Genomic DNA, 17,312 nt, shown 5'->3' with positions numbered 1-17,312 from the left:
AATGTAGAATGATATTTTGGTCTAATAGTAGGCTAATGTGGGGATAAAGAAACTTGGAACAGAATTAGAGGACAAAACTTCTCAGGCATACATGTCAACTAGACTATTTTGTGCAGAGAATAGCCCTTTAGTTAGCAAGAGAGGATCTTTAGAATATTTCTGTATTGAGGTAATATGATCTGAAATTACCAGTTTTGAAGTAGAAAATTGGAATATTATAAATATTATAGACCATTTTATTCTACAAGCTATTATCATTTTTATCTCTGATGGAGAAGACTTTTTTCTGTATAAAGACAATAATCATATCATAAAAATCAATAATTTCTTGTTTAAATTAGATGTCACTGCTGATAGCTCATTCTTAAAATTTTCAGGGTTTAAGCCAGTTTCAGAAAAGAACACAAGGATTGATTGATTCACTTATTTTATTATTCAGTCATAATTTATTTATCAAGATGTAATTACCATATAGTAATTTATTCTTTTAAAGTGTGCCATTCAAAAGTTTTTAGTATTTTCATGAAGTTGGGGAATTATCACCACTGTCTAATTTTAGAATGTTTTTGTCACCCCAAAAAGAAACCCTATCTTCAATAGTAGTCATCCTCTTCCCTTCTGTTGTCCCCTGACAACTATTGATCTACTTTCATTCTCTAGAGATTTTCTTATCCTGTATATTTCATGTAAAAGAAATATAACATATAGATTTTTGACTGGCTTCTTTACTATATTTTCAGGGTTCACCCACATAATAGCATGCGTAAGTACTTCATTCCTTCTGATGCAGAATAATATTCCATATAATGGATATACCCCATCATTTAGGCATTCATCAGCTGATGGACATTTTGGTTGTTTCCACTTTTTAAAACTATTTTGAATAATGTCGCTGAGAACATTCGTGTTATTTATTTAATTTATTAATTATTAAAAATATTTTATGAATTACAGTAGATGGGGTAGAGAGAGAAGATGGGAGGGGAGGGGAGGGGAGGGGAGGGGGGGATAGTAGAGGATAGGAAAGGCAGCAGAATACAACAGACACTAGTATGGCAATATGTAAACCAGTGGATGTGTTACTGATGTGATTCTGCAATCTGTATATGGGGTAAAAATGGGAGCTCATAACCCACTTGAATCAAAGTGTGAAATATGATATGTCAAGAACTATGTAATGTTTTGAATAACCAACAATAAAAATTTAAAAAAAAATTAAAAAAATATTTTATACACTAGGATGTTAGAACCTCTGTCTTACATTGAGATAGTTACTATTGATTCTCTTCAATAGATTGCAAATTTTCTTTTATTTTAAAAATATATGCATCTTTTTTCTGGGCTTTATTGACAAATGATTGACAATTGAAATTGTGTATATTTATGGTATAAAATGTGATATTTTTATAGGTATATACAATGTGAAATGATCACCCTGATCATGCTAATTAATACATCTATCACTTCACATAACTATTTGGGTGTGTGTGGTGATAAACTTAAGAACTACTCTCTTGGAAAATTTCAAATATATAATACACTAGTGTTAACCACGCTATATTTTAGATTTCCATAACTTCTTTACAACTGAATAGTTATATCCTTTGACCAATTTCTAGCCCCTGCTAACCAGAATTCTATTATCTGCTAATGCAAGTTTTTGACTTTATTAGATTCCACGTGTAGGTGAGATCATGCAGTATTTGTCTGTTTCTTGCATAATTAATTTAGCATAATGCCCTCATATTTCATCCATATTTTTAGGAGTAGCAGATTTTTTTCTTTTTCAAGGTGGAACTATATTCCATCATGTGGAATATAGTTTCTTTATACACTCATCTGTTCATGGATACTTAGGCAGTTTCCCTCTGTTGACTATTGTGAATAAGACTACATTGAACTTGGGGAATTAAGTCTGTCTTTAGCATAATGATTTTCTCCCCTTGGGGTCTTGGTCCAGAAGTAGGATTACTGGATTATATGGTAGTTCTGTTTTTAATTTTTTGAGGAACCTCCATTTTTTTTTTCATAATGACTTTAAAAATTTACATTTCCACCACCAGTGAAAATTTCCCTTCCTCCACATCCTCTTCACTTTTTACTTTTTGATAAAAATCATCTTGGGTGTAAAGAACTTTTATTTCATGTGCTTTTTATATTAAATCCAAAAAATTACTATGGAAACGAATTAGTTTTTTCCTTAGAATTCTTCTCAGAATTTTATGGTGTTATTTTTATTTATTTATTTATTTTTAAAGAATTTTTATTTGTTTTAATTAGTTATACATGATAGTAGAATGCATTTATACACTTTGTATCATACATAGATTGGATATAATTTCTCATTTTTCCGAGTGTACATGTTATAGAATCACATTGGTTATGTAGTCACATATATACATAAAGCAGTAATATCTGTTTTGTTCCACTATCTTTCCTATCTTTAATTCATTTATAAAACTTGTTATTTCTAGATACACATGACAGTAGAATGTATTTTGACAAAATATACATACGTAGAATAAGTATAACTTGTTCCAACTAGGATCCCATTATTGTGGTTGTATATGATGTGGAGTTACATTGATCATGTATTTATATAAGGATAGGGAAGATATGTTCGATTCATTCTATTATGTTTTCTATTGCCATTCCCCCTCCCTTCCCTTCATTCCCCTTTGTCTAGCCCAATGAACTTCTAATATTCTCCTTCCTTGGTATGAGTTAGCATCCACATATCAGAGAGAACAGTCTACCTTTGATTTTTGGGGACTGACTTATTTCACTTAGCATGATAGTCCCCCAGTTCTATCCATTTACTGGCCAATGCCATAATTTTATCCTTTTTTATGACTAACATTCCATAGTGTATATGTACCACATTTTCTTTATCCATTCATCTGTTGTAAGGCACCCATCTTGGTTCCATAGTTTAGTTATTGTGAATTGAGCTGCTATAAACATTAAAGTGGCTGCATTACTGTAGTATGCTGATTTAAAGTCTTTTGGGTATAAGCTTAGGAGTGGGATAACTGGCTCAAATGGTGGTTCTATTCCAAGTTTTATGAGGAATCTCCAGACTGCTTCCCAGAGTGGTTGCAACAATTCACAATCCCACCAGCAATGTATGAGTGAAAAATTTTCCCCACACCCTTATTACTTGTGTTCTTGACCATTGCCATTATGACTGGGCGAGATGGAGTCTCAGTGCAATTTTAATTTGTATTTCCTTAATTGCTAGAGACATTGAACATTTTTTCATATATTTGTTGACCACTTGTTTTTCTTCTTCTGTGAAGAGTCTATTTAGTTCTAAGCCCATATATTGATTGGGTTATTTTATTTTATTTTGGGTTTTGGTGTTTAGTTTATTGATTTTTTTTTGTATATCCTGTAGATAAATGCTCTATCTGAGTGCATATGGTAAAGTTCTTCTCCCATTCTGTAGACTCTCTCTTCACATTTTTGATTGTTTCCTTTTCTGTGAAGTAGCTTTTTAGTTTGATTCCATCCAATTTGTTGATTCTTGATTTTAACTTCTTGTGCTTTAGAAGTCTTATTGACTATAAGGATGACATGGTAGAGAGCTGGGGCCTACTTTTTCTTCTAGTAGGCATAGTCTCTAGTCTAATGCCTAGGTCCTTGGTCCACTTTGAGATGATTTTTGTACAGGGTGAGAGATAGAGGTTCAATTTCATTCTAGTACATATGGTTTTCCAGTTTTCGCAGCATGATTTGTTGAAGAGGCTAGCTCTTCTCCAAAGTATGTTTTTGGCACCTTTATTTAATATGAGATAACTGCATTTATGTGGGTTTGTCTCTGTGTCTTCTATTCTGTTGCATTGGTCTACATGTCTGTTTTTGTGCCAATACCATGCCATTTTTTTGTTATTATAGTTCTGTAATACATACTAAGGTGTGATACTGTAATGTCTCCTAAGTCTCTTTTCTCACTAAGGATTGCTTTGGGTATTCTGGGCCTCTTATTTTTCCAAATTAATTTCATGACTGCTCTTTATATTTCTATGAAGAACATCATTGGAATTTAAGAGGAATTGCATTATATATGTATAGTACTTTTGGTAATATGGCCATTTATAATATTGACATTAATTCTGCCAGTCCAAGAGCATAAGGGAGCTTTTTATCTTCTAAGATCTTTTTAAATTTTTTTCTTTAGAGTTCTGTAGTTTTCATTGTAGAGGACTTTCACCTCTTTTGTTAGATTGATTCCCAAATATTTTATGTTTTTTGAATTGTGAATGGGGTAGTTTTCCTAATTTCTCTTTCAGTGGATTCATCACTGATGTATAAGAAGGTGTTTGATTTATGGGTATTAATTTTATATCTTGCCACTTTGCTGAATTCATTTATTAGTTCTAGAAGTTTTTTTTGGTGGAATTTTTGGATCTTCTCAATATAGAATCATGTCATTGGCAAATAGTGATAGTGTGAGTTCTTCTTTTCCTATTCATATTCCTTTAATTTCTTTTGTCTGTTTAATTGCTGCGGTTAGAGTTTCAAGGACAGTGTGGAATGACAGTGGTGAAAGAGGGCATCCTTATCTTGTTCCAGTTCTTATAGGGAATGCTTTCAATTTTTCTCCATTTAGAATGATGTTGGCCTTGGGTTTAGCATATATAGCTTTTACAATGTTGAGGTACGATCCTACTATCCCTAGTTTTTCTAGTGTTTTTAACATGAAAAGGTGCTGTATTTTGTCAAATGCTTTTTCTGTATCTACTGAGATGATAATATGATTCTTGTCTTCAAGTTTATTGATGTGATGAATTATGTTTATTTGCTTATGCTATATGATAGCTTTATAATATAGTTTGAACTCAGGAAGTGTGATTCCCCCAGCTTTGCTTTTCTTGCTCAAGATTGCTTTAGCCATTTGGGTTTTTTTTTTTTTTGTGATTCAATATGAATTTTAGGATTGTTTTCTACTTCTGTGAAGATTGATGTTGGAATTTTGATAGGAATTTTATTGAGTCGGCCTCAAGTATTACAAACATTCAGACAATGTTACTTTTTCTAACTTATGAATACTGGATATCTGTTTCTATTTCTTTGTGTCTTGTATAATTTATTTTATCAATATTTTCCAGTTTTCAGCATAAGATCTTTGACCTCCTTGGTTAAATTTATTCCTAAATATTTTATTCTTTTTAGTGGTTTTTGTAAATGAGCTATTTAAAATTTTCTTTTTCAGTAGTTTGTTAGTGTATAGAAATAAACTGTTTTTTATATGTTGATTTTGTATCTTATACCTTTACTGAATTTGTTTATTAGTTTGAACTTACTTTTTGGTAGAGTCCTTAGGATCTTGCAAATTTAGTGAAGGAGAAAATTTGTATCTTGGACTTTCTGTTTTAACAATTTAGATTAATGGTAAAATGTAGGTGATTAGGAGGATTTGTGTATTTAGGATGATGTATTAGAATCTTTGAGATTTTTTTTTCAGATCCAATTGTACTCATATGATTTTTTCACAAGCACTTTATATACAGACATTAATTTATCTTGAATCCTGGGATATGGTCTTCCTAAGTAGGTCTAATGATATTGAACATTTCTGCATTTCAACACATTTATGTAGTTTTTTATAATTTAATAGTATTGTAAAGCAGACCATTTAAAATTTGACATGAAAATAAGTAAGAAAATACATATATATTAATTACAAAAAAGTTTTGTGGGTGTGGTATAGGTTAGAACTTAAAAATGGGCACAATTGAACTTCTTAGAAATGAAGTTAATTTATAAGAAAATAAATAAATAATTTTGTCATTTAACTAATTAATAGCTGGATTCTTTAAAAGCCACTGTGAATAGAACTTCCAGTGATTTAGAAGCTCTGAGGAAGAATATTTCCAAAATAAAGAAAGATATTCATGAAAAAACAGAAAGGTAAGAAAAAAGCTATTTACATATGTTTGTGGTTTTTTTAGATACTTAAATTTATTTTCTATAAAATAATTGCAAAATTATGCCTACTACTCTACTGAGCTTAAGACAGTTTTACCTGACTTTCATCACAAAGGCTCTAGAGCAGTATTTTTATATTTATTAGATATACAATTTATAGTAAAAAGGTTTATAGTAAATATTCATAAGATATAAAGCAGTCTTAGGATAAAGTATTCTTTGTTTTCGTTAAATACTTTTTTGGAGTTTGTTTTCTATTTTTTCTCACTACTTAGGTTACAAAGAATTAAAAATCATAATCAGATTGTAAAAAAAAAATTAAGTCACATTACTGAAAAAACCATGTCTGTGGAAGAAAAAGCTACCAATCTGGAGGATATGTTAAAGGAAGAAGAAAAAAGTGTAAAGGTAAAGTTTACTTTTAATTTTTTAAAATTAGCAAGAGTGAATTCATTAGACTCCTGGGGTCAGAGGACTATTTGTTTTGAGGCACTGGAAAAGGCTAGTTACCATTTCCTCATTGAAATTTTCAAAGGGACCTGTAAGGGTGCTCTGTTACAGTGGGCACTACTTCTTGCTTTTATCCTTTTTGGGGGGACCAAGGGGAAGAAGAAGGGATAGCTGAAGATGATGGGAAATTCCCTAGACATTTTATGAGGCATATATAAGATATCTCTAGTTATATTTGGATGGAATACAGCTTCCTCAGTAGTCATGTAAAAATTTCTGAGTAGCAATCTTGACTTGAGTGGTGTTTGAGTCCAAATCATACAACATTATTTTTTTAAGTTGTTTTTGTCCTCTAATGGCATGATTTTCTATGGCACATGATAGAGGGCAGTATTGGAACTTACTACAAACTTGTAAAGACTGTAAAATTCATATGAAATAGACCTTTTGATCCCAGAGAATAAAAAAATCATTTTTAGAGAAATTAATTAAATTAGAAAATAAAAATATTGGCAGCAGATGTACTGATCGTATTCTAGCAGGACTGTTCATTATCTTAATTTTTTTTGATGTTGTCTTTTGTTTGGAAAAAAAAGGCTAACTCTATCTTTATTGAATATATACTGTATTATTTACCCTAAAACACGGACTTCAAAATTCTGCTAGGTAATCTTTGAGAAGGTCTTAAACCCAATGAAAACTGTCTGTTTTATGAAAAATGATGTGTTGATTATCAGGTATTTCTTGCTTTATAAAGATTAAAATGTGCCAACCATAGATTTCCTTTACTTCATATTGAGATTCACTTGTTACCGAAAAGTATAAGAACACAGAAGGAAATTATTTCAACATTTAAAAATGATGACTTTCAGTTGATCTTAGCTTGGTAGATCAACCAGAGCTTAGAATACATTGGTGATAAAGTTTCTAGGTCAAGATCAAGTTTGCTTCCAAGAGGAGAAATGAAAAGGGGGACTTGCTTATATTTCCCAGGGGGCAGCACATGGCAGGAAGGTCAACATGTATGAGTGATAGATAGTGCAAATAGTGTGCAGGGCCTGCCCTCTATTAGCCTATAAAGCCAGTATTTGAATTTCCAGGAATTTATATTATGCTGCTAAACACAGTTACTATTAAAATCAAATTCTATTTATAATTGAATAAATTATATTCAAAACAAAAGCAAAAGTAATAAATATTCAGCATTTATCCCTTCCAAATTATTTTATTATAATCTATGTCTTAAGGTTAAAATTACTTACATCTCCTATGTGTATGTTAGAAATGCTGCATATAATGGTCTGCATCTGTGTATCATTCCACAACTCTGCATTTAGTGGACTCATGTTAGTAGCTTGAAATTGGTTGCAGTGGTAAATGTTTATATTGCGAAAGTCATATTCTTCTGAATCCCACCTCCATTGGAGAGCTGATGTTTAGACAGTTACCTGCTCATTACATGATCAAAAGAAGATGGAGATTGGGTGACACTGTTTCTTCCCTCCCACACCCTCAAGATGGCAATGAAATCAGTGAACTTATATATTTTTCTCCAGTGATTTTTATTTTTTGAGGAAACCAGTGGAGTGACCTAGTGTTGAGACTAGGGCCATGTGATATGAAATTAAGATGACAGGACAAAGTGCATGATAGAGGAATAGAAAACTCCTAATTTAGTCTACTAGAGTAGATGATAAGAAATGTTGGGAATTTGTTGAAATCATGCATGGGGTTTTATATTCACAAAGGCTTCAATATTGGTGGCAAGATTTCAAGTTTGTTTATAAGCTCCTAAATTATAGTGTTCATATATAAAAAAACATTTTAAGATATTATGATTTCATTAACCATTATAATTCTTATTATCAGGAAGTAGAAGTTCAATTGAACATAGTGAAAGATGTGCTATTTAAGAAAGTTCAGGAGTTACAGACTGAGACAATGAAAGAAAAAGCTGTCATATCAGAAATTGAAGGAACCCGTTCCTCTCTGAAACATCTCAACCATCAATTATATAGACTGGATTTTGAAACTCTGAAGCAGCAAGAAATTATGTACTGTCAGGTAGATGTTACTCTTGTGATTGTCTTCCATATTGATTTTTTATACTTGTAGTGGTCAAGATGCCTCAATATCCTAAAAAAAGAACAGTTTCTAAGCACTCTTTTGGAAGGACAGACAGATGCTAACGGTGGGATATTATGTTAGGTTCACAGTAGGATAGGGAAACCCTAAAAGCCATTCTTTTTCTCTATCTAACATGAACAGGCAATAGGAGAGACAATTCTAGTGAGGGAGACCCATGTTTTAAAGGAAACAGGGGCAGCTGAGCCCAGAACAAAACAAGTCATGGGATACCTGAAAACTAGAAAAAACTACGTTGATTTTTATTTGTGCCAATAGGAACACCTCATCCCTATTCCCAGGGCAATAGAGTAAATGTATCTTTCATTTTTTCTATATTTATTAAAGATACACACATCTTACGTATTTTCATGATAATTTCTTAACACCCTCTCTTTCTACATGTTAATTTTCTCACCTAATATATTCTTGGTGGTTCAAAATTAAGTATAATTTTTAAAACGATTAATGAGAAGTTTATCATATTTGAACCTTTCACAGTTATTTGTGACTATCTTTCTTGCATGCTCTAGAAAATGTACCCTCAACGATCCATGTCTATATAAGTCCAGTAAATTTACTAAGGCTTTTAGGGCAGTATGATAAACACCCCTGACTTTGTTACATTTTTAGATTGCTTTCATGTAACTCATGCACTCTGTTGAAAATGGTTTGTTGTTGCTAAAGGACTAGAGTGATTTTACTAAGTGATGATGCCGAGGCCAAATGCATAAGAATGTGTTCAGTGTGTTTTTATGTTACAGAGAAGCTTTGAATTATTTATTTCTCCTTATTAACTTCTTTTTAAAAACTATATCAGGATTTTTACATTCAACAAGTGGAACGGAGAATGTCACGGTTAAAGGGAGAGATTAATTCGGAAGAAAAACAAGCCCTTGAAGTAAAAATTACTGATCTTAGGAAATCGGTGGAACAGAAGAAGGCTACCCTTGGTGTTTTGGAGACACAAATGAAGAAGCTTCATGTAATTTAGCTTTATGTAATTTGTTATGTTTCTGGTATCCTAGTTAACAGTTGTTCAGTTTTAAGTCAATAGGTTCCCAAGACAACTTTGGTTAGGGTGATTGCTAAATTACCCAAATATATAAACAAAGGTTCACATTTTGAGAGACAGTATTAGAATGTAATGTTCCCATTAAACATTTACTATATGGTAAATATTGTATTATATTTCTCCAATATTTTATTTCACTTATGCCTTGTGGAGGAAGGTACTGTTTCTATTTTACAAAGTATGTGACTTATCCAAGGTTACATAGTTAGTACCTAGAGAACTGGGATTTGATCCTTGGTCTATTTGACTTAGAATTACTTTCTAAGTAGACTTTTTAGAACATTGGTAAACTCCATTTTTTTGCCATATTAAATAACTTGATTGCCTATTTTCTCTGAAATGCTCTCTAAAAGAAGCAGCTCTTTTTTTGAGTCATCTATTATTATTCCACTAATTACTTATTACAATATTTCAGTTGACTCCATTCAGTTAGTAAGGTGAGAATGTTCTTCATCTTTAGGAGTTTTATTATGTTTATGGAAGTATAAAAACCTAGAGATGATGAACACTTTTCATATGTTTGTTGATCAATTGTATTTCTTCTTCTGTGAAGTATCTGTTCAGTTCCTTAGCCCATTTATTGATTGGGTTATTTGGGTTTTTTTGGTATTAAGTTTATATATATATATATATATATATATATATATATATATATATATCCATCCTGGAGATTAATGCTCTGTCTGAGGTGCCTGTAGTAAAGATTTTCTCCCATTCTGTAGGCTCTCTCTTCACATTATTGTTTCCTTTTCTGTCTAGCAATATGTAGTTACATTTGTAATAATAATAACAGCCACCACTGATTTCTCATGTGTCAGGCACTGTCCTACATACTTCTTGACAGTAACTGCTTTAATCTTCCCAACAACCTGGGGAGGTAGGAGTTGTTCTCATTTCCATTTCAGAGGTGAGGAACTGAGGAAGAGTAGGTTACCCACCAAGGTCAGATGGCTAATAGGTAATAGAGGTCATCTGATTCTAGAGCTTATACTTAGGCCCCTATGTTTTCTCAGACCCATAATGTTTTTACTTTGGAACTTGGATAGGATCAAGCAATTCCAGCATAGAAGGGGTGAGTCCTGTAATGAATTAAAATGTATACTCCCTCTCCTTAGAAATGGTGAGCTCTTCATTATTTGGGTTGAGCTAGAACAATGCATAATATTTTCTATAATTATTGAACTCAGCCTAAACCCAAAATATCAATAGATGATGAAAATAAAAATGTTTCTATGTGACTATCTGTGTATATTATGTAAGATACATAGCATGATGATAGAGTAAAATATCTGATTATAAATATTCGAGAGTGTATAATTTAAGATATTTTCATTATAGTATGTGCTTAATTTAGTTCTTGAAGACATGCTTTCTTTTTTTTTTTTTTTTATTGGTCGTTCATAACATTACATAGTTCTTAATACATCATATTACACGGTTTGATTCAAGTGGATTATGAACTCCCGCTTTTACCCCGTATACAAATTGCTGTATCACATCAGTTACCCTTCCATTGATTGACATATTGCCTTTCTAGTGTCTGATGTATTCTGCTGTCTGTCCTATTGTCTACTATCCCCCCTCCCCTCCCCTCCCCTCCCCTCCCCTTTTCTCTCTCTACCCCTTCTACTGTAAATCATGTCTTCCATTTGTATTCTCTTGACTTACCCCTCCTTACCTCTTATATGACATTTTGTATAACCCTGAGGATCGCCTTCCATTTCCATGCAATTTCCCTTCTCACTCCCTTTCCCTCCCACCTCTCATCCCTGTTTACTGTAAATATTCTTCTCAAGCTCTTCGTCCCTACCCTGTCCTTGTTTACACCACTTATATCAAAGGAGTCATTTGGTATTTGTTTTTTAAAGATTGACTAGCTTCACTTAGCATAATCTGCTCTAATGCCATCCATTTCCCTCCAAATTCTATAATTTTGTCATTTTTTAATGCAGAGTAATACTCCATAGTGTATAAATGCCACATTTTTTTTATCCATTCATCTATTGAAGGGCATCTAGGCTGGTTCCACAGTCTTGCTATCGTGAATTGAGCTGCTATGAACATCGATGTAGCAGTGTCCCTGTAGCATGCTCTTGTTAGGGCTTTAGGGAATAGACCGAGAAGGGGAATAGCTGGGTCAAATGGTGGTTCCATTCCCAGCTTTCCGAGAAATCTCCATACTGCTTTCCAAATTGGCTGCACCAATTTGCAGTCCCACCAGCAATGAACAAGAGTGCCCTTTTCCCCGCATCCTCTCCAGCACTTATTGTTGTTTGACTTCCTAATGGCTGCCAGTCTTACTGGAGTGAGATGGTATCTTAGGGTAGTTTTGATTTGCATTTCTCTGACTGCTAGCGATGGTGAGCATTTTTTCATGTACTTGTTGATTGATTGTATGTCCTCCTCTGAGAAGTGTCTGTTCAGGTCCTTGGCCCATTTATTGATTGGGTTATTTGTTATCTTATTGTCTAATTTTTTGAGTTCTTTGTATATTCTGGTTATTAGGGCTCTATCTGAAGTGTGTGGAGTAAAGATTTGTTCCCAGGATGTAGGCTCACTATTTATCTCTCTTATTGTTTCTTTTGCTGAGAAAAAACTTTTTAGTTTGAGTAAGTCCCATTTGTTGATTCTATTTGTTAACTCTAGCGCTATGGGTGTCCTATTGAGGAATTTGGAGCCCGATCCCACAGCGTGTAGATCATAACCAACTTTTTCTTCTATCAGATGCCGTGTCTCAGATTTAATATCAAGCTCCTTGATCCATTTTGAGTTAACTTTTGTGCAAGGCGAGAGATAGGGATTCAGATTCATTTTGGTGCAAATGGATTTCCAATTTTCCCAGCACCATTTGTTGAAGATGCTATCCTTCCTCCATTGCATGCTTTTAGCCCCTTTATCAAAAATAAGATAGTTGTAGTTTTGTGGATTGGTTGCTGTGTCCTCTATTCTGTACCATTGGTCCACCCGCCTGTTTTGGTACCAGTACCATGCTGTTTTTGTTACTATTGCTCTGTAGTATAGTTTGAAGTCTGGTATAGCTATACCGCCTGATTCACACTTCCTGCTTAGTATTGTTTTTGCTATTCTGGGTCTTTTATTATTCCATATGAATTTCATGATTCTTTTATCTATTTCTACAAGATATGCTGTTGGGATTTTGATTGGCATTGCATTGAACTTATAGAGAACTTTTGGTAATATCGCCATTTTGATGATGTTAGTTCTGCCTATCCATGAGCAGGGTATGTTTTTCCATCTTCTAAGGTCTTCTTCTATGTCTTTCTTTAGGGTTCTGTAATTTTCATTGTATAAATCTTTCACCTCTTTTGTTAGGTTGATTCCCAAGTATTTTATTTTTTGGGGGGATATTGTGAATGGAGTAGTTGTCCTCATTTCCGTTTCAGAGGATTTGTCGCTCATATACAGGAACGCCTTTGATTTATGCGTGTTGATCTTATATCCTGCCACTTTGCTGAATTCATTTATTAGCTCTAATAGCTTCTTTGTAGACCCTTTTGGGTCTGCTAGGTATAGAATCATATCATCTGCAAATAGTGATAATTTAAGTTCTTCTTTTCCTATTTTTATGCCTTTAATTTCTTTTGACTGTCTAATTGCTCTGGCCAGTGTTTCGAGGACTATGTTGAACAGAAGTGGTGAGAGAGGGCATCCCTGTCTTGTACCAGATCTTAGAGGGAATGCCTTCAATTTTTCTCCATTCAGAATGATGCTGGCCTGTGGCTTATCATATATTGCTTTTACAATGTTGAGGTATGATCCTGTTATCCCTAATTTTTCTAGCGTTTTGAACATAAAGGGATGCTGAACTTTGTCAAATGCTTTTTCTGCATCTATTGAGATGATCATATGGTTCTTATTTTTAAGTCTATTGATGTGGTGAATAACATTTATTGATTTCCGTATATTAAACCAGCCTTGCATCCCAGGGATGAATCCTACTTGATCATGATGTATAATTTTTTTGATATGTATTTGAATCCGATTCGCCAGAATCTTATTGAGGATTTTTGCGTCAAGGTTCATTAGAGATATTGGTCTGTAGTTTTCCTTCTTTGATGTGTCTTTGTCTGGTTTCGGAATCAGGGTGATGTTGGCCTCGTAGAATGAATTTGGAAGTTCTCCCTCTTTTTCTATTTCCTGAAATAGCTTGAAAAGTATTGGTGTTAGTTCCTCTTTAAAGGTTTTGTAAAACTCTGCTGTATACCCATCCGGTCCTGGGCTTTTCTTAGTTGGTAGTCTTTTGATGGTTTCTTCTATTTCCTCTATTGTTATTGGTCTGTTTAGGTTGTCTATATCCTCCTGGCTCAATCTGGGCAGATCATAGGACTCAAGGAATTTATCTATGCCTTCACTATCTTCTATTTTATTGGAGTATAAGGATTCAAAGTAATTTCTGATTATCTTCTGTATTTCTGAAGTGTCTGTTGTGATATTGTCTTTTTCATCCCGTATGCTAGTAATTTGGGTTCTCTCTCTTCTTCTCTTCGTTAGCATGGCTAAGGGTCTGTCAATTTTATTTATTTTTTCAAAGAACCAGCTTTTAGTTTTGTCAATTTTTTCAATTGTTTCTTTTGTTTCAATTTCATTAATTTCAGCTCTGATTTTAATTATTTCTTGCCTTCTACTTCTTTTGCTGTTGTTTTGCTCTTCTTTTTCTAGGATTTTGAGATGAAGTATGAGATCATTTATTTGTTGGTTTTTTCTTTTTTTGAGGAATGAACTCCAAGCAATGAATTTTCCTCTTAGAACTGCTTTCAATGTGTCCCATAGATTCCGATATGTTGTGTCTGTGTTTTCATTTAACTCTAGGAATTTTTTAATTTCCTCCTTGATGTCTTCTAAAACCCATTGATCACTCAGCAACCTATTGTTCATTCTCCAGGTGATGCTTGCTTTTTCCTTTCTTCTTTTATCATTGATTTTCAGTTTCATTCCATTATGATCAGATAAGATGCATGGTATTATCTCTACCCCTTTGTATTGTCTAAGAGTTGCCCTGTGACATAGTATATGGTCTATTTTTGAGAAGGTTCCATGTGCTGCTGAGAAAAAAGTGTAGCTACTTGATGTTGGGTGGTATAGTCTGTATATGTCAATTAAGTCTAGGTTGTTAATTGTGTTATTGAGTTCTATAGTTTCCTTATTTAACTTTTGTTTGGAAGATCTGTCCAGTGGTGAGAGAGGTGTGTTGAAGTCTCCCATGATTATTGTATGTTGGTCTATTAAGACATGCTTTCATATATCTTTTTCTTTTTTTACAGAATGATCTTTACTTCATCAAGAAGTCAAACAGTAAAAATTGTGATGAAAAACAGTCCCTCATGACTAAAATAGATGAACTAAATATTTTTATTGACAGATCAGAGAAAGAACTTATTAAAACCAAAACTTTAAAACAGGTACAATAAAATTATGTGCATATATCATTTTAAAAGCCATGTAGAAATTTTAAAAATATGGAAAAATAGTGAAGAAGAAAAAAGTATGATCACTGTACCTAAGAAAAAGTGTTGAAGTCATATTTTTTCTTTCAGTTTTTTAAAGAAAATTGGCTTTTTATTTTATTTTGTATTTAATAAATTTTAATATATTATACAAATTTCCTAAAACAATAACTACTCCTTAAAAAAACAACTCTTGATGACTTCCTGCAAATATATTGCATGAGTTACTATAACTCACTTAAGTACCTTCTACTTTGGGGATATATTTGTTTCCAATGTTTGGCTACTATGTATCATACAATAATAGAAAATGCACATATGTCATTGTACAGTTTTTCAGTTAGTTTCTTGGGATAAATTTTTAACTATATAATTATTATTATCAAAAAATTTTAATTGTAGATGGACACAATATCTTTATTTTTGTTTGTGTATTTTTATGTGGTGCTGAGGATCAAACCCAGGGCCTCATGCATTCGAGGCAAGTGCTCTACCACTGAGCCACAACCCCAGCCCCTAACTGTGTAATTGTGAGAGAGGGAGAGAAGAGGGAGAGAAGAGGGAGAAGAGAGGGAGAGGAGAGGGAGAGGGGAAAAAAGGAAGGAAGGAAAGAGAAATATCTTTGGTGTCTTAAAACTATTTTTTAAGCTAAATTGCCCTCTAGAGGCTTTAACTAATACTTCCCCAACAGCAGTGTGTAAACATTCTATTTCATTTACTACCACTGAGGCTGGATATTCTAACTTACAAAACCATTGCCAATTTGATAGACAAATATGGTATCTCATTGTTTTATTCTACATGTTTAAATTTGAGACTTTAAAATATTTTGTTTAAGGATAAAATGTAAACATTTATGTTTAAATAAAATGTTTACAACATTTTCCATTATGTTCCATATTTTTCTTTTTGGATATCTAACTTATGTTTTTTGTCTACTTTTCCACCAGAGGTTTATATATTTGAATTTTTAATGAAATATTTTTGTATGTGAAAATATTATTTTGTTGTGTTTATATTTTTATTACTTACCTTTAAATTTTTATTCAGACATAAAATCTTTTTTAAATATCAAACCTGTGGGATTTTTTCCTCTTTATAATTTTTATGCTTAGAAGCTTCTTTGTCACCCTAAAAATCAGAAAAATGTTTGCTATTTCTAGTTGCATTGATCTCATTTCTCATGTTAAGTTTTTCATTCATCTAGAATATATTTTTATACATGTAAGATCTAGTAAGGATATAGTCTCTCCTCCAACTGTAAAGTCAACTGTAAAGCTACATTTATGAAATAGAAAAATCTTATATTTTGTTTCTATGTTTTATTTTTGAGATTGATCAATTTATTCACTCTTATGTCAGGACTCTACTTATGACTAAATTGTTTTAAAATAGAAATGTGTTTTCATATTATATTGTGAGATTTAGTTGAGTATAAAAATGTTCTTCCATAGGATTTTATGTTTTTTTCTGGACATTTAAATTTCAATTGTGGGAATAACTTCTTCCTTTTTTTTTCTGTAAAGCCAGAATTTAAAATTGAATGATTTTTTAAAAAAATGACTTGGAATAGCCATGCCCACCCCTCCTGCATTATTTATTTATTTATTAAAGAATCATGACTATGGAGAAATTTAAATTTAACCCTAGTTAATGTCTTTAGTCAATGGTCAAATTAGAAAATGGCATATTCTCAAGATTGACTTTTAGAGCGATAAAAAGGAAGATATTTTGGTTTTGATATAAAAATTAATTATTTCAATATTTGAAAATTTTGCTGTTAATAGGATATGATGATAGAGGACAATCTTCTAAAACTTGAAGTTAAACGAACTCGAGAAATGCTTCACAGTAAGGCAGAAGAAGTTCTTTCCCTGGAAAAAAGGAAACAGCAGTTATGTACTGCTATGGATGAGCGAACTGAAGAAATTAAGGTTCATAAAACAATGCTTGCCTCACAAATAAGATACGTTGATCAAGAACGGCAAAGCATAAGGTAATTATCAGTTTTGAAACACTGCTAAAGAATTTTGAAAACAAACGTGTGTTAAACCGTGATGCAAAGAAAAGACCACCGACTCCAATTTTAAATGAAAGTAAAGCAAGCTTGTAATTCCTACCAGCCGGGACTGTCTCTCCTGAAATCCTTGGGCTAGAGAACAGTACTCCAGCTATCTAGGAGTGCAGTTTTATAGCACAAAAAGTTGCAAAAAAGGGGAGTGTCTTGAAAACTTACAGATAATAGGATTTTGACAAGCATAATAGAA

At 32.6% G+C, this 17,312-nt stretch overlaps 1 protein-coding gene across 1 annotated transcript in view; it reads left to right on the top strand.

The window, feature by feature from the left end:
• Positions 1–17,312, top strand: part of Ccdc39 (coiled-coil domain 39 molecular ruler complex subunit) — a 65,120-nt gene that overhangs the window by 22,503 nt on the left and 25,305 nt on the right. The window contains exons 8-13 of the mRNA XM_026382945.2: positions 5,810–5,913; positions 6,207–6,339; positions 8,251–8,445; positions 9,326–9,490; positions 14,863–15,000; positions 16,833–17,041. Of these exons, the coding sequence (XP_026238730.2) occupies positions 5,810–5,913; positions 6,207–6,339; positions 8,251–8,445; positions 9,326–9,490; positions 14,863–15,000; positions 16,833–17,041 (944 nt within the window). The remainder of the gene's footprint in view (positions 1–5,809; positions 5,914–6,206; positions 6,340–8,250; positions 8,446–9,325; positions 9,491–14,862; positions 15,001–16,832; positions 17,042–17,312) is intronic.

The sequence above is a fragment of the Urocitellus parryii genome, chromosome 2 (assembly GCF_045843805.1).
Source record: "Urocitellus parryii isolate mUroPar1 chromosome 2, mUroPar1.hap1, whole genome shotgun sequence".
Classification (NCBI taxonomy): domain Eukaryota; kingdom Metazoa; phylum Chordata; class Mammalia; order Rodentia; family Sciuridae; genus Urocitellus; species Urocitellus parryii.
Note: the sequence above shows the minus strand (reverse complement) of the source record. Positions and strands in the feature narration are given on the sequence as shown.